This window comes from Homalodisca vitripennis, chromosome 7 (genome assembly GCF_021130785.1).
Source record: "Homalodisca vitripennis isolate AUS2020 chromosome 7, UT_GWSS_2.1, whole genome shotgun sequence".
In the NCBI taxonomy this organism is placed as follows: domain Eukaryota; kingdom Metazoa; phylum Arthropoda; class Insecta; order Hemiptera; family Cicadellidae; genus Homalodisca; species Homalodisca vitripennis.
The window spans coordinates 130,528,822-130,554,202 of NC_060213.1; the positions used below are offsets into that span (position 1 = coordinate 130,528,822).

Below are 25,381 nucleotides of genomic sequence, written 5' to 3' on the forward strand. Positions count from 1 at the left end.
ATTTTTACATTTGTTAAAACATATTGTATATTATATTTTAATTATACAATATAATATAATATAATTATTGGGGAGAGTCCAATAATATAATTATATTAAAGGAGAGTTTGTTTAAATTAATATATAATTTCCAATAAGAAAAGAGCTTTAAGAATGTATATTGTATATATTTTACTGTTACAATATTTATTTATGTACAATTAAAAAAAATTTAATTAATTTTTTACTGAAAAATTAAAAAGTTACAGGCAAAAATGTAAAATAGTACACAGCAACCTAAAAGGGGCCAGTATTGTTCCGAATCCCTCAAGACATAAAGAAAGATTTTGGTCTCATACCCAAAGGGTTGAATGAAATTGATGAAACCTTTTGTTTCTAACACTCGATTGAAACAAACCTGTCAATCTTTCCTCACCATCTTGCATGGAACTCTTTCTGGAGATTTCTAGTTTCTTGCCTTACAGAATTAAATAATGAATCTTTCTTTTAGCCAGTACTTTTGTCGCTATTTATTTTGACTTTGGTTGTGAGGTTTTATCAGTTCATTGATCTGAAGATGTTATTAAACTAAACACGTGTCAGAGAAATGGCATAAACTGCTCCCCATTCCTTATCATATTTTTGTACGCAATTTATTTTTGCATTTTACTATAACCGATTAAATCAAAGATTTGTCAATAACCTTTCCTTTCTCTTGCCAATAGATTTGGCCAATAGAGAAACAATTGGTTTAATCAAAAACAATTGTTTCAATTGCTTTGTTGATTCAAATCACTGTAACAAACGGTTTCTGATTCTTCCTTGTAAATAGTGTTACAAGTCTATGATATTTGTGTCTCGGCAGCAATACAATATAGCTTAATAAGCTTTTATTAACTATTTGCTATTCATTATTATCAATCAACTTTGTTAAATCAAAAGAGCAAATTTGACTGATGACCTCGTTGAGTTTCATCTTCACGAGATTGTGTTTTTGCAAGTCCTTCTAAAAAGTTATCAGTGGATTGTTCAGTTGTCTTTGTCAAACAACGATTGGAAAGCTATCTCAGTGGACTTTGTTCCCCTCCTGTCCACACTGATATAATTCTTTCACTCGAGATTTGTGCATGAAGACAGCAGAGATGAATCTTACTCCTGAACAAGGTGGGCTCAATTTCTACAAAATATTAATTTTTTAATGTACTGTGTATTGGCAATTCAACAATATACATAAATTTATAAGTGCGTTTATTTTGTAATATTTTTGTATCTTTGATCTCATTGAAATCTTAAGTTTCTACCGTTCTAACAAAAATAATGATGTAGACCTAGAGATAAAAAGAATGTTTCAAAGATAACTTTTTTTAAAGATATCAACCAATAAAGTTTAAGTAATAAGCTTTGTATTTTATGGTTTATATAGTTTATTATTCCAACTTACAGTAACACATTTACATGGGATAACATGTAAATAATCTGTGTAAAATTTAAGACAGCACTAGAATTTATATCTAGGATAGATTAATATCCCCACTTCCTACCGTTTTTGATCTCTACTATTTCCACCTTTGCCCAACCTTCCCAGCTAGATTGTAGAGTTATCAGAGTGTGTGACCTTGATGTACTAACATTTCAAAACACTTACTCTGTACAAAGCGAGTTGGGTCGATGTGCCTATCAGTGAAATGAAGGCACTCAACAGGAAAATGATAAATTAATTAGAAATAGAATAGCAATGCTATCAACTCCAAAAAATTAACCGAAGTAGGAGAAAAGATTATAATAATTTTGAAAATTGGTACATTTGTTCCTTAAAAGGTCCTGATAAACATACTAACAGTTCCCGGTGGTGGGGGGGAGGGAGGTTGAATGCAAAGGTAAAGTTTTGCAGTTTTCACAAATATCTAAAAAATTATTAAATTGAGCACAAAAACCATTCATTATTAAATGAGAGAGAATAAAATTGTGTATCCTGTGTATATTTATTTGTCATAGATTCAACACTGCTCATGGTATATGTGGAGGAAACAGCAGTAAAGTCATAAATTCCTTAAATATAATTATTAAAGTCTCCTCCCCCCTTAGCTTCTAATAATTAATAAAGATCCCACCACAGGAACTTTTAGTATGTTTATCAGAATGCTTTATACAAATATACAAGTTTTCAAAACTTACAATTTTTCTCCTAATTACTATTTTAATGGCTCGTTTGACTAATAAAAAAAGTTCAAAACAAGTTTGGTATTATTGATTTTAATGAATGAAATAAATTATCTTAGAATTCATTTTCTGTTTTAGGCGAGTAAACCACTAAGATGTTTTCAAACAAAATATAAGTAATTTACTGTCCTATTGGTCATCTTAAATCATCACCATCTTATTTTATAAATAGTATCACTATTGTTTAGTGATTTTTCTTTAAAATGAACTGTAATCAAGTCTACTTGACTGTGGCAGACGTCTTACAGCAAAGAATCAGATTGTGTTTCAAGGTCACTCAGTATAGAGCCGCAGTGAAGGTGTCAAATTCCGAAACATGTACGCACATACTGTACACCTGAGCCACAGTCTCTGACTAAACTATTTGTCCAATTTTGATAATAGTCTCTTGGAAACTCCGGTGGCTTTCATCAGATTCACGCTCTAAAGAAATCTCAAATGATCCACATTATGGATTTGTTGTCTCATTGCTTTTTTTTTTTTTTTTTTTTTTTCCCTGGGGCGGCCTACTGCCATGCACTTAAGCCTCAAGGGCCTTTTGCGCACCCCGGAAACACCATGAGGACTACCAGTCTACAACTTCAGCAGTTCAACAAACCGCCGAAAACAACAATATTCTTCTGAGTTTTGTTAATCATGGTTATGCTTTGGTGCCCATTCATCACTTCTCTGTACTTAGAGTTTGTGACAGAAAGATTACAGTTCATGTGTCTGAAACCTAACACTTACTTAACACGTTTGCAGCAACAGAGAATTTCCAGACTTTTTATTTGCCATCATATTTTTCAATAATAATGCTCAAACACCATAATGCTTCTTTTTGTGTAAACTATTTAAATGTCAAAAAGAAAAAATGCAAGTTTTGAAATTTTGCAAAAACAATAATTTACACGTTCACAACTACTTATATCCCATTAGGTACACACGATGTTTTACAACTGCCGTTGTGTATCCAGTCGGTAAATGTACCGGGCTTTGTAAAGTGTGTTGTACGCTGATGGGATTCACGTTGCTATGCATTTCCTTGTTGTGTTTTTATTACTGGCCTGTCTTGGAGGTTTGTTAAATTTAATCGCGCACTTAAATAAATACCTCAGACTATCGTGTAACCTGTTGAGCGCACGATTGCTTAATTTTTGCAAAATTGCGAAGCCAACATACTTTTCTTATTATACTTAAATGTTTAACATAAAACAATTACGGTTTTTCCATTATTATTGAAAAATTCAACGTAAAATAAAAAATTCCAGAATTAAGCTGTTGTAAACGTGGTAATGATTTTTAATGTTTATGTGTATATCCTAAGGAGTACACAATAAGTCTTGATTGTGTTTATTATGGATGAATCTTATACATCCATCAGGATACATAATTGTTGTATACAAATGAAGCTACTAATTTGAGCTATATTCGAGTTTTATGTTATGAACACAAAAATAATAGTTTCTTGCAATCTAAAATAGTGGTCAAACTTATTTAAGACATGATTGTATTCAAATAACAATATTGTACACCTTACGGGGTACAATAATTCTGAGGAATTTCTATAAGGACGGACTGACATTTCATGAACCACAAATGTAGGCAGATTTGTACAACCTCTCTAACCCTCGAACTGGCAGTCATTTTTTCCTCAGATGGTAGGTTTTGAGTGTATTGTACCTGTACTGTAAACATTTTGTCAAAAATACATTTTTACTATTAAACTATATGTGTAATACATTATTTTTTTCAGGAACATGTGGAGATAATTCTGGTATAAAATCATTGTGCATAAACCATACAAAAAAGACTACACTATTTTTTTTTTTAAGTGGTGGGACTGCCTCTGGTAAAATGTGATAATATTATAAATATCTGAGATAGCCCATTTATTCTTCATTTTATGTAGTCTCAAAAAATATAAAAATGGTATCCAGGTCTTTTGAAGAAAAATTATATATATTGTAAACTCATAAATAGTATTTGAAAGGCAAAATTTGTAACTATGGGTACGATTATTTTCAACAATAAATATAATTCTTACATTAAATGTTTCCAGAATATACGAAAAATTTAGACAATTATATGCACTGCAAAACAATAAATTAATTAAGAACCTGTTTCTAATTTTTTGTAAAGTGCTGAGGTGTAACCTAAATTTGTTACTATGGGTACGATTACCTATTTTCAAAATGTTACAAAAAATATTATTTTTACACTGAATACTTCCAAAATATACATAAATTTAGAATATTATGGCTTAAAACAAAATTATACCAAGCTATAAACCAATATAATAAACCATACCTATAATATATCACTAATAATTAGTGATATATTATAGGTCTAACCATCTAATCTAACCATCTTTAAAATTATTTTAAAGATGGTTAGATGAAGACGACCTTTCTGCCAACATTTATGACGTCACTGTGTCATCATTGTTGCAAAAACGGCAAAACAAATTTCACAATTGAAGTAAGCAATTATTTCTGTTTGAAATTGTATATAAATAGTGGTGGTTGATTTATGTACTGCATGAACTGTCAAAACAGGTGAATGTGACGTCGACATAATGTAGATTGCCATTTGTGAAATGATTTAGATCAACATTATAATGACATGTACCCTGCGAGACACACGCATAACACACTTTAACAAAGCCCTATGTGTGTCCAGTGGAGTACCTGTGGTCATAAACCTGTTAACTTTAATTAATTGGTGCTTAAAAATAAATAAAAGGTGTTGACAACACTGATATCAGGCTTGACTGGGTGTTTCTTAATCAGGTTTTCAACGCTTAATTCAATCACACAGCAAATGGATAAAATGGTATACTTGTAAAACGAGTAGGGTTAGAATATTAATAGTATTTTCGTTTGAGGGATAGAAAACGTGTGGTAGTATTATTATTCAATTAGGAATACACGATCTGAAACGAAGCCATGTCACAGTTCAAGAACAATTTCAACATGGTAATAATGGTGATTGTTGAGACAGTTTGAGGTTATGGAGATAAACACAAAGTTCTGGAAATGGTACAAACATTATGATGAAATCTCTTCATTAGTAAACTGATTTAAGTTGTTTGGTGACTGTAACCTATTTGTAATTTTCATTTGTAACCCATCAGCCGTTGTTAGTAGTTAAATTACAACAATTGTATTTTAGGACAGCAGTAATAAATAGAAGCAACTAATAAATATATAACAGTTAGTGATAACTAGACAAATATGACTGATATAACCAGCTGATTTATCAGTGGAATCACCTATATTATCAGAACATGCAGTACATTCAGTTATCATCAGACGCTGAGAGAACATTCTTCATCACTATACTTATTTAATGACACCAAAGTAGGTCAAATATTTTGTGGATTGATTGCATCATTATATGTGGTACAATTCAGTAATTTTCCATAGAGTTGTAATATTTTATCAATACAACTAAAAGTAAATAAGTTTAATGCACAAATAAAATTTAAAATGTTAACCCTTTGAGTGACTGCAACGATATATCATTGTGCAAGTATTAGTTGCAAAATTCGATACAATGATTATAGTTTTGTAATTTATTTACAGTTTCATTGATATTTTTAGATCTCTGTGTTTCCCTAAAGTAAATCTTTTTGATATAGTTTTCATATTATGTTGTTTCCTTACTGATGAACATTTTTGTAGTTCATAACCCTGTAGCATCATCAGATGCAAAAACAGTTTGTGTATTAATAAACCTTATAGGTATTATAAGGTTTATTAATACACAAATACATTAACCTTACATTTGTATTATAATACATTTTATATTCTTAATTTCTATAATAGTGTAGATAAATTTATGTTTTTTGGAAGAAATTCATTTTTTTATGTAATAATCTATAATATGTGACACTTTTAATTACTGTATATTGTTCAGTATACAATGTTTCCTTTATCCTTTTTTTAGTCAGAATTAAAGCTCAAAATAAAATAAAGAAAGCTATGTTTTGTAAATTGTGTATATTCACTTATATGTGCTACGATTTAATGTTGTCAAAATAATTAACTAAAACACCCAAATTGAGTAATAAATTACAACAATAGCATTAACAGTTTAGTTTTGTTGAAACTACTGGAATATAATAAAAATAAAAATTTGCTAAGATGGGAAGGGTTAATTCAATGTGAACGTTGAGTTTAACTCCATTTCATGTCCCTCTTAATGCAGTGTCTGAAATCACACTATTACAGACTTGACTTCTGCAATCTGGTCATATTCGTCTGAAGGTATTTAAAAGTGTTGGCAACAAAGAAGTTCAAACAAACTCTTTACATTGTTCACTCCACAGTCCAAGGACTAAGTCTGTGACAGGTATCACATTCCAGACGCTGCACTAAGAGGAAGATGAACTGGAGCTAATCTTAACATTCACAATGTAATTTTCTTTCAGGAAATATACAGACTCAATTAAATAATTTAATTTCAAAATACGAAACCTATTTGTTTTCAAATTCAAACATTTGCATTCAAGAATAACCATTTGTTTACAATGTAGTTCTTTTTATCCCCACTAGACAAAGCTATTTGAGAGGAAAATCTAAGAAAAAAACATATAAACACATACTACAATTATTATTTAAAAATACAAACGTGGAGGTGAAAATTTGTATCTTAAATTATAATCCTAAATACATTGTATCATTATACATTGATAACTTGATAAATAACCAAAACTAACATTGTATAAAATAAATATTTTACATGTAACAGCACATAATTTTACATATTTTTACAATTTGGTACATTATATTTACATAACAGAAAACCCAAGGAAATATTGAAAACAATAATAATTGTACGCTACCATAATGTATTGTACAATGCAGTACAATAAAAAATTGTAATGTAGTTGTTTTAAATTACTCATACTCAGCGTACATGATGTAATAATATAAAAGAAGAACTAACATTTTGTGAATAGTTGTTAAAGTTTCTCAGGAATGTTTTGTTAACAACTGCAAGCCTGGCATTTTTGCTCTGGCATTTTTTGGGGAATAAAATGCAGAAAACCCTAGTGCTTTTCAGTTTCAACTTGTTAAACATATGGCAGTTCAAGGGTAATAATCAATGTATGTGCAAAATTCAAAAGACGACTTTTAATTTGAATGTAAAAATTGTAGAAAGTGATGGATGAACAATTATATCTGGGAAAACTGACAAATTTAAGACAGTTTATTGACGTTTTAGCTGAAGTCATCAAAGATATGCACAGCCAGATTGGTGGATGCAGAGTTGATGGGCATGGAGGGGTGATGCAGATAAGATAGTCTTTTAATAACAAAGCTCACTGAAAGACAACTCACAATATTCCTTGAGTCATCTAAAGAATTTTAAGTTTTTGAGTAATCTACAAAAAGGTTAGTTTTTTAAGTTATTTTTATTTTATAAATGCAGTATTGTTTTAGTACCTTTATTTGTATAAGATCCATTCCTTTTGAATTTTTATATTTATTTTTACAAAAATATTAAATTTATTTTATTAATAGCTAACTAATGTTAAACCTAACTTAAACTAACTAATGATGGTTCACTTGATTCCTAAATATTCTCTTCTTAATATACTGTTGTAATCTAGGTTTAATTGTGTGTTATGTATTTTACTTGCTGCATAAATGTTAAAATTATTTAATTTAAAGGCGGGAAACAATATTCTTTGAGATGTTTTAATTACACTCATCCAGCGTAATTTGACAAAACACCTCAAGTTGGTGAGTTGTAAATTCTCTTCATAATAAACACTCATGTTAATTACAACAGATTTTTCTGAATGAATGACATTCTAAATATATATATATATATATATATATATATATATATATATATATATTATATATATAGTAACACAACTAGTTCTTAACTTAGTAATTTTCCTTAGTCAAAATTATTGTGTGATTTTCAAAATTCCCTCTTGTTCTATACAATTGTGATCTTTGTTATGAGAAACAGCATCTTTGCTGCTTTGGGAATCATTATCACAGCATCCAGTAAATAAACAAGTAATTATAAAATACGTTTTTTGATAATTGATTGCTTTATAAAACAGCTTCACTTGTTTTTTGTTAGTTTATCAAATGTCTGTTAGTACTCATAGTAAAAATACATACATACATTGCACATATTATACATGTAGACCATAAACAATTAATTATATTAACTTTTCTGAGAAGACAGACACTATTTTTATACAGATTAACTGTTTTTATTTGATTGCTAAAACTAATAAAGATAAAGGCACAATATAGTATATTTATGTAAACCTAAATAAAGTTATTTGGTAAATAAAAAATCCGTGAAGAAAACGGAAATTTCATTAGGTGTTTTAGCTTTTAGTTTTGATATTTGAAAAATTAAAATGAAACATTGATGCCATAGAAAATAACTGTTAGTATAATGCAGTAATTATAACTACACAATAATATTTTTTTCCAATTTTAGTGGCTAAAAATTGTATTCATCCAATAAAAACCAAACTGACATAGTTCCATGGAAAAAAGTATAGATGTAGTTTTTAAAAGCTGTTATTACTTGTACAAAAAATCCTTCAAGATTTTAAATTGCCTTTGTAAAGTGGGTCAAGTAAATCTTTACCGTATTTAAGACTGGGAGAACATATTGTCCAATTTCTTTCTTCCCACACCAAAGTATGTTCATATAGTTATAAAGATTTACGATGGTGAAATGCATTTAACATTGTGGTCGGATACTATTTCCTAATATACACACACCCCTCAGCTATTTGTCATCTGCAACATCCAACATAGAAACTCTAAAGGAATATGTTATAATCATTCACTGCATTGTCTAGCACAATTAAGTGATTGGATGAACCTAATCAGTCATCCAATAAATCAAAATTCTTTATTACATGAACATCAAGTACAGTAATAGTGTCATGAACAAACAAAATTTAAGTTTAGTACCTCTACTATTCCTAAATAATACTACAGTGCAACCTTGTTAAGTCGGGCTATCCGGGACCATGGACAACCCAACATAACAAAAATCTGGGTTAAACGGAGAATGTTTTAAAAAATAAAGATTAACATATACAAACAATACAATATTTGTTTGTGGAAAAACACTTAAATACGTATCACGATAAAGTATAATACACTATACTGTATACAGTTAACTTTTTCTGAAAGAATTTTGTTAATTTGAGTTGCATTAGCTTTGAATACTGTTTCCGTGCTGTGCGGTCACGCATCCTTTTCAACATGAGAACCTCGACTGTTGTCTCTTTTTGTTGCTCAAAATAAAACATTAACCCACCAAAATGAGATGCTGCTTCTGCATCGCTTATAACTTTGACATTTTCTGTGTTTTCTTATGTCAATATCCTCATTGTTATCGCAACAAGTCGCAAAATATATAATTATTGAGATCTACGAACAGTCTAGTAATAAACAAACATGTGCCCCACGCTTGGCAGTCTAAGCGGATGACAAAAAGCGAATTAAAAATTTTTCTGAACTGATCTAGGCTTTCCGGAGATCCGACTTAAAGAGATCCAACTTAACGAGGTAGCACTGTATTCCTATTCCTCCTTGGTGTTGTCAGGAACTATTCCAGGGACATCCTTTTCTATCAAAGGGAACTTCAAGATTTTCTATAGACAAGACACTTGTCTATAGAAAATCTTGAAGTTCTCTCTTGAGTCTATTTCCTGATAAGTTCCTGAGGTTGTCTGGTAGAATTTTTGAGTTTTCACTCAGTGTAAGGTTTCTCCCATGGAGTGCAGTCCGATGTTGAGGTAAGACATATCTGGAGGCATGGTGAGTGTGTTTTCGTGGATATCCCCATTTGTTTGTGGGTTAATCATGTTGACATGTAAGATGGCTTCATAGATGTAGAGAGCTGTTACAGAGAGTTTTCCAAGTGTCTGAAATGCTTACCGACAGCTTTGAAGAGGCTCTAGGCAAGCTAGAGATCTAACCATTTTCTTCTGTAGCATGAGTATTCTAGACTACCAAAACTTAACCTTATTAACAGATCTTTCAGCCCTTTACTAAAAAATTAATTGAAACTTTGGAGAATCAGGACCCCTTGTACCCCCACACTGACTACGTCCTTGATTTGTAGTTGTTAAATCAAAACATGGACGTCACTACCATAGGGGACATGGGGGACCCGTCCCCCCAAAAATTTGCAATAGTCAGTTTTGTCCCCCCTAAATTTTATAACACTTTGGGGTTGTTTCAGTTCTAGTGTACCTCCTTTAAGGAAATGGTCAATTTGGATTGTTATAATGTGCTGTAAAGAGAGATTAGTCTACAATTTTAAAGTTAATGTTTACGTTGTGATGTGATAGACTGTATTTAATAACAGTAGTGTGTGTAAAATAAAGTAAGTTTTTATTCAATACCTGTACATATACAATACAATATGTACAGGTTTTTAATTGTATTTTAGACATGTTTTCAGACCAAAAACAAATTGTTTCAATGAAAAACCTGCTTGTAGAAATGTAAGATTTTAGGTTTAAATTAGTGCTCAATCGTCATTTCGAGGTCACAGTTTTTCAAAAATTGTGGGTGAACCCTCTTTATGTTTTGGGGGAGTGCCCCTGAACCTCCCATATGTACAAAGAGTATATGTTATTCTGAACATATATTGGTTGGAAAAGGTCAGAGGGTACATAACACATCCATTCTTTTAACTATCTAATTAGTGCTATATTTTTGTGAATTGAACACAGTACTGCTACATATTGGAAACTAATTCATTGAAAACTGATTACAAAACTATTTGATTCTTTACACCACAGAATTATTGTATGAGTTCAAAAACTCTTATTATTTATTCAGCGTTATCAACTTGGAAAATATATGACCTACGTAACAAATAAACAGAGGAAACAACCTACTACTTACAGTAAGTGGTATTGTTTTGAAAAACACTTGAGATTCTGTAAACAAAAGACTTTTTGTAAATAAAACTATTTCTCTCTCTTGACTTGAAGAACCTCTTGTGGTTTTTATAATGTATAAGTACCTTACTAAGAGCCATTATATGAAATCTTATCAGAAGAAAACAAGTTAGCCATATCAAGGAATAATGGTTCAAAAAATAAATTGTGATAGGAATGGGATTTAATATGAATTATTTAATCCTTTTAAAGACGGTAGAGTCGGTTTTTGATTGGGTTGATTTTTACAAATTTTGAGATCATAGTCCTTTAAGATTACTTTTATGAAGACAGAAAAAGTATAAAAATGAATTTTTTTTTTTACTTCTCAGGTCAGGGTATGTGTGTTACTGAAATTGTCTTTAAATACAGAGCATATATATTAACCAAGTCTAAAATAGACTCATAATGTGATGGTACGATTAAAGCCTGTTGGAACAACAGTCACGAATATTACGTATTTGACTTTTTCCCTGAATCCAAATAATGTGTTTTTCTGACAGTTATGCGTAACTGACATATCAGTACCATGCTGAATAGATAGATAAAACAATATTTATCACTTTTTTATCTTCTCTATATTGTTTTATTTGAGGAATAGAAAAGGGAAATTTTGAAATTATTATCTATAAACCTTGGACTCGTTGTTTATTATAATCTGCTGAATAAGTGTAAACTGACCAATACGTGATGACGACATAATCGGGCCTCCTTTTTAATGATTTATCTAACAGCAAAAAACTGTAAACAAATTGTCGGAGTAAATATTTGTCTCCTCTTACCAAAATATATCACCAATAGATACAAGTACTAAAGTTTAAATTCCATTCTCTAAATAAATAATTACAGACAGTGTGCTCGGAAATTAATCGATCAAACTTCAACTTATTTGTTAGTTCAAAATATTAAAAGAGTTACATAATGTATTGCCCCATTTAGCTTTTTTCCCCACTAACTAACCGTTACATTTTATTCTTTACAGTACATTTTTAATGCCCAGCTGTGACTCAAGGAAACAAAACATATTTATTATTTATCAAAGTGCCCTCTAAATATATTTTAGTTGTCTTGAGTTCAAATGAAATGAAATGATTTATTAGTTTAATAGAACATTACACTATTATAACGCTCTTCAAGATATAAAAACACTAAATAACCATTACAAAATTGAATGAAACAAGCAACATTTAGCCAAAACTAAATGAAGTAAGATATTTCATATCTTAATTATATTCTAGGAATTCAGTCAAAAATCATCAAAAGTATACATTTTAGTTTGAAGCATATATTCTTTAATAGTTTTTGTGGATAGTCTTTAATGTGGACTCTTCCTCCATGCAAAATGTAGTTTATTAAAAAAAATCTACTGACAATTATAAGAGAAAAATGTTTTTAAATGTTCTGTGTATAGACACATGAAGAGGATGAACGCTACATGTTACATAGTTATGATGGGATATAAAAGATTTAGACTGTATTCTTTTCAAGTTAAAACTTCCATTACGTAGATTCTTCTCATTGTCAAAATTTGAAGATTAAAAAGGGCTCTACATGATTGATTGAATTTAAGTTTCCTAGAATTCGGATTGCTCTTTTTTGAGTTGTGAAAACTCTTCAATAAATGAGAAACACTAAAAAAATTCTTTATCTCATTACAGAATCAAAATAGCCAAAATAAATCTCAAATCTTACAAATAGCATAACATGCTGAATTTAGTTTCCCACTTCACTGACTGATGTGATTTTCCCATCTAAGTTTATAATTTTCCTATCATATTGACGGTTTTGTTGATTATTCACTGTTTTTTTGGAAGTTTACAAGTTATATCAAATGGTTATAAGCTTTTTCACCCCTTTATGCACTGTAAAAAGCAATTTCCTCAAACATGGCCACCTTTAATGGTACTTACCGAACTAATTACCGAATCTTGGTAATTAAACCTTCAATAACCAAAATCCTTGATAAGTCAAGTTAAAAAAAAATACTCTTACACTTCTCACAATAAGGGATATTAATTTCACCCCTGCAACTCGAATATTGTATTCTAAACCTGAACATCATGATAAGTCAAATTTTCTATTGTCCGGAACAGTGAATTGATCCTTGATAATTAAAAGTTCCAGCTATGAGATCCTTTATAAGTTAAATTTCTAATCAATTCACTTCCTTGACTCAAAGTTTAAAATGAGGCACCTCATTAAATCAAAATAAACTTTTATTATCCTTGGTGTCATTCAGTGTGTACTGTGAATGCATATACATATTATGTTGTTCAATTATATATGATAGAACAAAATCTGAGCAATTCAGTTTCTTTTTTAATCCTCTATAACTTGATTTTCATCCTCAGTAGCTCAAATCTTGTTTACTTGAATTATTTGATAACTCTAATTCTTTCCCCTGTCCTTTCAGGTTTGACTCTATATTTCTTATAATTTTGTAAAATTAAAATCCTTAGGAGAAAGTCAAATTTGGTCTGTCTATTCACTTTAATAGTTAGAAAAAATGAAGTCCTTTAGAAAGAAATTTGTGAAGGAACCTTTTGGAGGTTTTTGTTTCTTGCATTTTTCCTGGAATCAGAATAAAAGTTTGTTCTTGGTGATAACTAAATAAAATGGATAGGTGGATTGGAGATTTGGTATAGTTTAATATTACAAAAACAGAACTACAATAGTGTTTGCTCTTTTCCTCAGGTTTAAACTCATTTACAATAATATTACAAATCAGATACAAGACTTTGATTAGAGTTCACAGTTATCTTATCAGAATCAGAATAAAAGTTTGTTCTTGGTGATAACTAAATAAAATGGATAGGTGGATTGGAGATTTGGTATAGTTTAATATTACAAAAACAGAACTACAATAGTGTTTGCTCTTTTCCTCAGGTTTAAACTCATTTACAATAATATTACAAATCAGATACAAGACTTTGATTACAGTTCACAGTTATCTTATATATCTTTGATCAGGAGTCGCACATAAAAGTTCTGTGCCAAATTTATCTTTAATTTTTCGATATTTTAAACACATTCATACAAAATTTTATGTACCAGATGTGAAAGTTAAAGTTTGAGATTAGTTGTTTACAATGGAAGACCATCAGCTAGTTTAGTAATAATAATAAATTCGTTTATTTGTCGTAAAACATATTACATTGTTCAACTTTGTTAAATAATACTGAATAAGTATAATATAACAATATTATGTATATAATAATATAAGACATTAATTGTCCAGTTGAGTATAACACTGATCATATCATGAGTTTATTTTGAAACAATCATTAAAAGTCTGTTTTGTTTAGTAAGATGTACATGGAAACATACTCGTGTGTTAGTTCGTGGTCTTATACACAACAGTTTCAATAATATCAGATTTTACTTTGTTTTTTTTTACTTGGAAGAATTCCATACTCTGTAAAATTGTCTTAGTAAAGCTTTTGTTGTAAAGGTGTGGAAATATATTTGAATGTTAAAAGATATCAAATTATTGTCGAATCAACTATTTTATTGTACTTTAAAGTGCATACTAATTTTTCATGTTGAAAAGTAACTTTCTGAATTAGTTTCAATGTAACACTAAAAACTGTATTTCTGAATAAAACTCATTATTACCTAGGATTTATACTGGATTGCTCTTTGGATGCTGTAGATGTGTGCTTTATGAATTTGTATGAGTAGTTTAGAAAACCCGAAAGTTCTTGCCAGTAGTTGCAGTTGTGCAACATGTCAGAGTTATCATTTCACCAATAAATGATAGAGCACCATTTGATCTACCCTACTATGACATTACATAGACGTTTTATCAGACGTGAAAGAAAAAAATGGTGGGTTGAGCAAAAACGTCACAGATAACAAGGAGTTGCCACATTAGGGGTCGTAACCTCGCCCGTATGATATCATAAATAACAGCTCTTGACCTGTTGTGTATGTGGACATTGATTGTGTTGCTGTCATTGTTGCGTGCTATCTTCTAGAACTGTTTGTGAACGAGAGAGACAGTATGCCAGAAGCGACTACCACAGCGATGGGTAACCAGGATCCAGAATTGGAGTCAAACCACAGCTCGGACGATAGCTTCACGGAGGAAGAAAACAGGTATCATCAGGTAAGGTTTCCTAATTTATTTTAAACATTCAACATAATAATAATATCTTTATTGCCATATCAATATTTTATAATCATTGAAAAAGTACACACATAAAAACATGCCAAGTCAAAATATAATTCGTGGTAACTAATTAACATAATTACTAATAAATTAAAAAACTGAATAATCTACATCCTAAAAATTAAATTGAATTAAAACATCAAAATAAAAATTAATGTATTAAACTTAACAATAGTATAAGAAAAGATAAATTGTTACAAATCAAAGAGAGCCCAGAAACTGAAATAAATAAATTAACGCCAACAACAGATACCGCATCTATGTACTTTGTAGAATGTAGTCTATTTAGCTACAAGTGTAGTATACTCAGGAATTGTAGTTAGTATTGAAACAGTAGAATAGTTTGATAGTAGTTTAAATTGGGTTTTAAATTACAAATAATTTAAAGTCCAAATCAGAATAGATGAATATTAGATAATAATTTAAACCCAATGCTTACACAACCAAATCACTTTGAATTTAATAACACTATATTTCACTTCAATTAAATTGTCTTTCTCATCAAAAGAAAATAAAAAGTTTTTCTTTATATAAAATAAATTAAATATAAAGTTTATTTCAAAGTAAATTAATTTACTGATATAAATTAAAGATATAAATTCAAGCCAAAATGAAATAAGCACTATTCAACTACAGAATAGACAAACTCAAACAAGAACATTCAAACTAATATGTAAATCTTGTTAATATATAACCAATATAACTTTATGAAATAAAGGAATACACCTATTTTAATTAAAGATAAGTTAATATATAACTAAATTACTAAATTTCAATAAAAAACACTTTAAAATTTCACTCACACAATCTTCACTTTCTCAAATATAAATTTCTCTTGTTTTTTGTATAGTTCGCTTTGAAAACATTACTTGTTCTAGTTTTCTTGAACACTTTTAGAAACAATTAATATGATTCATTCTTCTTCTATGTTCAATATACATTTTAAATTTCTATTAACTATAATTAATTTAGTTGATAAATTTTGTTTAAAACTGCCTGTAAAAACAGAATTATAATCAGTGCATATGCTCTCAGATACAACTGTATATTTGTACCTACTTATTCAAAATAGCTAGAGAAGAATGGATAAAACCATCAAATACCACCTGACACTAAAACTGACTGACAACTTAAAAACAGGCTGGAATGAACAATACAGTGTTAATAACCCCTCCCAGTACCTACTTCGTCTACTCCCGCAGGTTCAACTGTAGCCCACGACAGGCTTACTCCCACACCATGTGCATCCATTGTTATCTATTGCTAGCAGAGGGAGTCAACTGGTTACAAAAAGACAGGTTCTGGTGACTAATCAATACTACTTCATTACTATCTTTGAACAACTACAGCCAGAATTCTTTTTATTTTTACTCAGGGTTCACATTTATTGTAGGCTACTTATATAGTTGATAGCACCACTTTAAGAAAGATAGCCAGAATACACAAGCTGCGTTGATTATGATTTGTACTGGCAAGCAAATTTGTCTTTGAAAGTTCTGAATGGTGATTGAGAGACAGATCATATTCATCATCAAACTCCTTATTGTCTGGCTGGGTAATAAATAATCCATTGACAAACCTGTTTGAAATTTTGGATGGATTGTGGCATGAATGGAACTCTATGCCACATCAGTCGGTAGACTTGTCAGTGTTTGGACGACATTCTTTGACAGTCAATTTGCCTACTAACTGACCTTATCCAATCCTACCTTTCCCATCACAATTTTATAAGGGAAAGTCTTACCAACTTTTCTAATCTTACCAATCTGACATGTACTAAACAATAATCTACTTTTAAAAGTAAAATAAGTAAGCTGTCCTTGCTATTGTGTCTGCTTTCATAAACTGACGATACACTGTTGGTACAGAAAATGTTGGATGATCGAAAGATGTCTGTTATTGACCCGAACTGCCTGCCAGATAGACCTCAGGCAGTCACCTTCGCTGATGTCACATCTGCTGCCTTCAAAATAAAAAATGGAATCATCAACACACCATGTGTCGTGAGTTTTCACTTATTTCTAGTTTAAACTCTTATCTATTTTTTCTATTTGTCTGCTAAATCTTTAAAGTCCATAGTGAGAAATAAAAATATTTTAATTCAATAAAACGCTATAGCTTTAAAAATTATTTTACAACAAATTGTATGCCAATTTATGTTTTCATAATTACTGTGTCAAATAAGGTTTTCTTTAATTTCCAGTTTGAATATTTGATTCAGAATTAAACTATGTGACTCTAATGGAACATAAAAAATAATGACACAATGTCTTATTTTGATATAGATAATAAATGAGCAATATGAGATATTGTGATATTTTGATGAGGTGTTGTTATACGCAAGAAATAAGCAGCCTAACATTCTGAAAATCAAAGTCGAAGCAGTGTAAATATAATCTTCCACAAGGTTCTGTACTTAGACCTCTTCTCTTCTTTATTAAATTTAAGTGCCCCAACAAATATTTTTGTTACTATTAAAGCAAAAAATTAAGTTTAACTTACATGATGTTAATTTGAAAATGAATAGTGATACACTAGAAGAACTTAATCAGTTATTACTGAAACTGTATATAAATAACTAATCCCTCATTAATTTTGGGAAAAAATCATGTAAATAAATGATAAATAATCCTATAAAACCAAATCTAATACCAATTGCTTTTTAAATGTGTTGTATCAATTAATTTTAAATTCATTAATGAAAATGTAAAGGAATAAAACAAATTGATGGTTTTGATAGTTGACATCTAGATTTTCTGAATTGGTACAATTGTATAAACCTAGATTTAGATACATTGAATATTCATTTTGCTTACATCCATTCAAATACATTATATACTTTGATATCAGTGTATATAATGCTTTAAAAATATGGTTGGCCTCAAATATTTAAATTCTGTCAAAGAGTCTTTGAAAGATCTTGTTATAACGTCAGTTCTATATTCAAGATATGTATATTTTCAGATTTAAATAACTTTGGAGGTCAAAAATAATGTGTTCTTATTGTGAAGAATTCTATTTAAATTAAAAATTATTCTTGATGCCCTTTTTGCTTAAGCAATATTCTATCTAAATTGTTCTTGGATGTTGCTCCATAAATACTTATACCTACCATAAGAAATGTGGGATTGAATTACAGCATACCAATTATCAAAATAATGCAGACTTCTTATCATGGCCATATTGTAGTTACCTGACATCTATTCTTTTCTTGATGAAAATGAATAAAGATTTCTGATTTCTCAAAAACATTTGATAAAAGACAATCTTATTTATAGTTAATAATTGATAATCTTCTCAATACATTTCTAATGCAGCTTCTATTATTCTTTTTGCAGAGATCACACTTATCAGATTTAACTGGAATGGAAGTTTTTCTGAAAAAGGACTTCATGCAAACAACTGGCAGGTAATATAAATTATGGTTTCCAAAAATTAAATATAAGGTTCTCTCATCAACCTTTTCAATGAACATATCTTGATCATCCTTTTCATTATTGATACTATTTAAATTGACAGTATAAGAACATTTGTGAGGACGATTTCATAAGGTCATGCAAATTTGAGAGATGGCACCATGATAATGTTTAAGTTTATTGGTCACAATCTCTGAAGGAACTTCACTAACACTCAGCTATATCAGATCTTAGGAATATTTAATACTGCTTGTTGAATATTTCCAGAAATCGAAATTAACTTGGGAGACTACAGGTTTTTGTAAAGATCACAGAGAATCTTTTCCCTTTGATTAGAAAAATCCTTATAAAGGATTAAATCTCTCCCTATTTTTCAACATAGTTTTCATTTTTTTTTTATATATATTTGCATGATTTTCTACAAGCTTTAGTATGCCAAAGTCATAGATGCCTGCTTCCTGTGAGGACAACCTGTTTCCAACAGCTTCTTTTGCCTTAAGATCTGTGGCAAACTGCTTGCTGATGAGAAATTTCTTTAGGTTGTGAAACAAGTGAAGAATTGCTTGCTATTACTTTGGACTGTACAGTTTGTTAATCTGATCCACCCAAAAGATTTGATCAGATTTTGAAAGTGGAGTTTTTGAGGTTAAACATTGTGGGATGGTAAAATTCAAGGTCATTTCACTACAACTGAAAGCCTTTCTGAGTAAGATAATTTTGTAGAGGTTAACTAATGCAGAATGAAAACTAAATGCATTTTGATGTTCCCCGGACAGCTTCAAGGAACGAGGAGCTTGCTACGCTTTGCTGATGCTGTCAGAGGAGCAGCGGCAGAAGGGAGTTATATCAGCATCTCTCGGTAACCACGCCCAGGCTCTTTGCTACCACGGCCAGAGGTTAAATGTACCAGTCACTGTGGTCATGCCGGTGGTTGCTCCAATAATGAAGGTATTCTAGAATTCTAAACAGAATTATTATAATTGAGTCTCCTCCATAAGTACGGAAAAGATTTTGTTAAATTATTTATTGTGCAACTTGTGGAGAGACTGAAAAGTTTGGCAAGTAAAATAAATATTATGTCTACAAAAACAGTTTCATTGAATTACAACATTTCCAAAAACTATTTTTTATTGATGACGAGTATTTTTTGAGTATTTCATGGGAAAATCCCAAATTCAGTGGGAACAATAAAATATCACCTGTTTATCATCTATTGTAGACAAAAAAAGTCATGAGTAACTAGCATTTTTACTGACACGAAAGTGACCAATATTATCATCAAGCAGTTAGCATCTAGATTATGTATGATAGTGTTCAGGAAATATTGTGAATCCCATTTTCACAATGTTCTGGAATCAAAGCAGATAGAACCACAGTCATCAATGTTCTTTTTGGTTGCATCAGGACAATGTCATATACTCGTATCACACCTCTAATATAACTGTTTCTTATTCAATATTTTCATCTTTACCCAAATAATTATAATGGTTATGTCCCACATGTTCTCTTGATTTTACATCTTCAGATTTCTATCCGTGGGGTAGCCTTAAAGAATATTTTATAACAATAGGCCACACAGATTGTAGAAATTTAAGATGCAAAATCAAAAGAGATTAACAACATTGGTATTAATGTGCTCAAAACAAAAGGTCTTGCATAATGAGACAGCCCATATGTTTCTGAATAAGGCAGCCATCTTGAGCCCAGACTGCAATACAATAAAAAAGTTAGTGATAATTAACTAGTGTATATGACAGTATTTTAAAATATAATACATTAATTTCACAACTTGTACAGCTGATGAAACTTATAGTGATAAAATAGCTTATAAATAGTTTTTTGTTGAAGTTAAAAGCTGAATAATTGTTTATAACAAATGATAGTTGGTTGGTAGCTGTTTTACTAATGTTATATTGCTTTGAAGATTCAAGCCTGTCGTCGGTTCGGAGCTAACGTTATTGTCGAAGGCAACGACATGAAGGAGGCTAAACGTCTAGCCATGGTGAAAGGAAGAGAATTGGGCCTCACTTACATAAATGGGTATGTATATTCTTAAATACAAACACAAGTTTCAGTATTTAATTAAATGTTTTTGTACATTGAATCATCAAATCTCTGTGAAGAGCCAAAACCGCTAAAAAATATCTCAATTATAAATGTGTTAGCAATGTTTTAACACTTGGGAACATCCTTAGATGATAGTCACGACTCCAGCTCTAACTAAGACTAAGAACTAAGGTTTATTGAGTAGTTTGTACCACTGCAGCTGAAGTTTGTGGTTAGAAAAAGGTTTCTGATGCTTAATAACAGTTTGGTGATGATAGATAGGCTTTCTTTGTTCTTTCATAATAGAAATAACACAGAAACAATTTTTTTTTTTTTAATTTCTTTACATTTGGGAAATGGGGCACAGGAATGATCCCAAATGATGGAAACATAAAATAGTTAACATTAAAACAATTTAGAAAATATATCATAAGAAATTGGTAGATCCCAGAAAATGAAAATCATTAGTTGGTTGTACAATTGATTAATTACTTCAAAATTCCACATTTAATATGTTTTGTACGTTGTATGTTGTCTTCAGTTCATACATGAGTAAGTTTTCTTTCAGTAAACATATTTTGTTGATAGGGTTATTAATTCTGAGAGTGATAATTCTGACATCGTTGTAATGCTGTAGTATAACTTGATGCAACGCACCAGAGGCGTAACTAAAGAGGTATGAGGAACCTCCCTCCAAAAAACTTAGTTTTTTTAAAACCTATGTATAACAGCAATCCAAATTGTTTGGATTACAGTAGTTAAATGTTTTATTTTGAATTAGGCCTATTTAATTTATCCAAACTTAGAATTATTCAGATGTTTTTCAATATCCTATGGTGTGGGTACTCTCTTTAGCCATTTCATCCCCCCTTCTAAAGCCTAGTTACTCCACTGCAATGCACAAAAAATGTTTTTATAGTTAACTAAACAAACAATAACTTAAATGAGGAACACATTCCATTACTTCTCATACTTTTTCTACACAGTACGAATGTTGTTTAATAACGTGTTACTAATCGTTTTATTATCAAGAGTATAGCAAGCTGTCTGAAGATGGCTGACTGTGTAGTTTACCTGTATTTTTGGTGCTTAATAATCTTTAATTTAAACATAAATCTTCTTACATTATAATATCAAAGTTGTGCTCATTTCACTTTTGGATACTGTGAACAGATAATTTTTAGCAGGGCACTGCACTTTCACTACTCAACCACCTGAGGTGTAGAGCAGGTATAAGGGATTATTTATAACCTGTCTTATCAAGTCAAGATCAACTGATAACCACTCTGCCTTCAACAGATTACATATACAATGACACTGACTGATTTCTGCTTTTGTTTGTAATAGAGAGCTCTTCAATAAAAATCTATAATTATAATTCATAAGCACTCAGTTTAATTTGGAAATATTTTAATAAAAATAAAAAACTTATTGACAAAATATTTTTGCTTATGTACAGTGGTGAATTTAGTAGCTACTGACATGAGAAATACAGAGATTATATAAATAAAATTTAATTTTTAAGGCTGATTTATAAGTGCTATTATTAGATTGAATAAAAAAAAAAAAAAAACTAACCAACTATAACTATAAACAAATTATACAACATTATCAAAGTTAACAACCCCTTCAACTTACAGATGCAATAATAGCTCACCTAAGTACTGCATACTGCCTATATCCGACAATGACAGGAGAGGAAAATGAACTGACATCAGTAGATATAATATTCTTTGACAATCTCCCTCTACAAGAGCATTATTTTTAACCTTAAGAAAAACAAATCCATTTGTAAAAATGTCAAAATATCCCTGTGGAGTCTGTACCATAGGCGTCAAACATAAAGGTATTTTTTGCAATGGAACTTGTAAACAATGGTTCCAACGCAAATTGCGTCAATTTGTCTAGTAAGGAATTCAGAAATTTAGCCAAGACATCAGCTACCAACCTGGATGTGCAAAAGCTGCATTAATCCACAAACTTGCAGTCCTAAAAAAACTAAGCTGGCTAATGGTCAGCTCTCAATACAAGAAGAAATAAATATGTCTAATTCATCATTACAAGAACTCGAGCAAGGTATAATGGAACTCAATCCAAGGAATACTGAGGACAGTCTAATTATTGCTGCCAAAATAGGGTCTACTTTATTGGAAGAGAACAAAACCCTAAAAGTAGATAAAAGTAAAACTTTCATGTAAATTAGCTAGTTTGGAAACCAAACTCGAAGAACTAGAAAGAAATGAAGAAAAATACTTGTTTAGCAATGGAAAACCTACAACAAAGCAATGCCCACTTGGAATCTCAAGCAATCAAAGAAAAAGAACGTCTACTAGATATACAGCGTATTTTCGAAGAAACATGACAGGAAACAAGCAGAGCTTATCGATAAATGTGAAGCAAAAATCAATGAACAGGAAAAAGAGATTCTATCTTTGAAAAGAATGCTGTCAAAGGGAAAAGATTCTAACCAAAAAGAGGAAAAATCTTTGAACAATGTTGAGACACAAACAGAACGTGAGCACTACTCAACACAATCAATTTCTACATCTCTAGTAGCAGAAATAGGATTTTTAAAGAAAAGCCATAATTTGCTTGAAGAAAAAATACAACTTTTTGGAATTAAACCTGAAAAATCTCACTAATAAAGAAAATGGAAAAGTGGTCGAGAATGGTGGGAAAGCTAAAGAAGTGATCCAAACTCCGGCTTCAAAAATAAAAAAACACCCACTCGTAGCTACATGTCCTACAACAAACCATGTCTAGGTAAACCACTAATATACAAGAAAAGGCGAAAATAAATTTAGTGTCTCCCTACAATTGAAGAAATTGAAAACCTTAAATTCAAATATAGAAACACATCCATATGTAAATAATGTCAGGAAATCTCCGCACCATAGTGCTCTGCCCTGCAAACCCACTCTAAAACCCCCTCAAGATGCAAAAATACGAAAGGATGGTGAGCCAATAGAGCAATTTTATTTTAACCATTTTCAATACTACCAGAGAAAAATAGAAGAAATGAAGAAATAATCACAGAACCTACCCAACTCAGCCAGGAGATAATACATTCCTAGCAGCCTCACCAAACAGTCAAATAAATAGCCAACAACCCCCCCAGCACCCCTTTTTTAGGGAATGCCACAGTGAACAAACAGAAGACATAAGGCCAGGAGGTCTACACTTGACTACTTTCGAAAATCATTATATAGGAAAAGAACATGATAAGATTGGAAGAAAAAAACCGAAGGAAAATCTAAAAAAGGGTAGCAAATTTGTAATCTACCATCAAAACATTGACAGAGTTCGAAATAAAATTGACACACTAAACCACTTCCTACACTTTTCAAAACCTGACATACTTGTAGTTACTGAGCATGGCCTCAGTGCTGATTTATTGAAAAAATGTCCGATTAATTAGCTATGTACTTATTGCAGAATATAGTAGGGAATTGCACCAAAAAAAGGTGGTGTTGCAATATTCAAGAGAGTTAATCTGGACAATGAGGTGGAAAAGTGTAAATCTTGATAGCAAAAGCATTGAACTTGTTTGTGAGATGACCACTGTTAAAATCAATATAAACAAAAAAAATCATGTTTACATTCTGGGTGTATACCGACCACCAAGAAGCCCACTGGATCATGCTCTTGAATTACTAAACTCGTCACTAGAAGAACTCCCCATAAACAATTCTGCAATTTTGCATTGTTGGTGATCTCAATATTGACTGGCTCAGCACACTGATGGAAAGAGAAAACAATAAATTAAAGAACCTCCTATCTGAGTATAACCTGACTCAATGCCTCCTACCTGCTACCAGGATAACCCCTACAAGTGCTACATCAATTGATGTTTTTTGCACCAACTTGGCACCACATAGCTTCAACTTCGAAAATCATTGAAAACGGGCTCTCAGACCACACCGGACAACTTTACTTCATGGATTTCCCCTCCACATCAAGTAAACAATCTTCATCAAATGGAAGACGTCTCAGTCCAGATAACATCTCAAATTTAAAGGGGCTTCTTGAAATTCAATCATGGGATCGGGTATACAACTCTCCAAGTGCAGAAGATGCCTACTCAAACTTCATTGGAACTCTGACTACAGCATTAGACATTACATGCCCCATACAAAACATCAAGAAACAGATCCAGGAACCAAACTCAAGAATTTAACAACCCTGAAAGTAAACATACTGCGGAATGTCTTTCATCCAAGCCCACGAGCGCTACTTAGCCAGTGGACAAATTGAGGCTAAAGAGGATGCTGCCCAGAAGAAGAAATCCTACGACTTAAAACTAAAAAGTCTTAGAAGGGAAACAAACTCCAACTTCATCGCCGAAGCAAGCAACAAGAGCAAAGCAGTCTGGAGCGTCATTAATAGCGAAAGAGCACCAAAGAGAGAAGCTTCAGAATCCACGTGGAAATTAAAAAATACTGATGATGACACCTACCTAGACGACATTTTTACCATAGCTGAACATTTTAATACCTATTTTTACAACAATTGCAGAAGTAACTCTCGGTCATAACAATGCTCCTAGCGCCAAAGACGTTAACTTATGTTCAAACTTCACAGGAACAGGACTTAACATGTTCAATCTCACATCTAATG

At 30.9% G+C, this 25,381-nt stretch overlaps 1 protein-coding gene across 2 annotated transcripts in view; it reads left to right on the forward strand.

Annotated features, from left to right (window-relative positions):
- The first annotated feature begins 992 nt into the window (after positions 1 to 992).
- LOC124366338 (L-threonine ammonia-lyase-like) overlaps positions 993 to 25,381 on the forward strand; it is a 31,177-nt gene continuing 6,788 nt past the window's right edge. Inside the window, exons 1-6 of one of the 2 annotated variants that reach the window (XM_046822820.1) lie at positions 993 to 1,143; positions 15,109 to 15,239; positions 17,171 to 17,305; positions 18,641 to 18,711; positions 19,495 to 19,666; positions 20,643 to 20,758. In XM_046822820.1, coding sequence (XP_046678776.1) covers positions 1,107 to 1,143; positions 15,109 to 15,239; positions 17,171 to 17,305; positions 18,641 to 18,711; positions 19,495 to 19,666; positions 20,643 to 20,758 — 662 coding nt within the window. In that variant the 5' untranslated portion in view covers positions 993 to 1,106. Of the gene's footprint in view, positions 1,144 to 7,431; positions 7,581 to 15,108; positions 15,240 to 17,170; positions 17,306 to 18,640; positions 18,712 to 19,494; positions 19,667 to 20,642; positions 20,759 to 25,381 lie in introns of those variants that run through there. The other variant, XM_046822821.1, reaches the window with a different exon arrangement.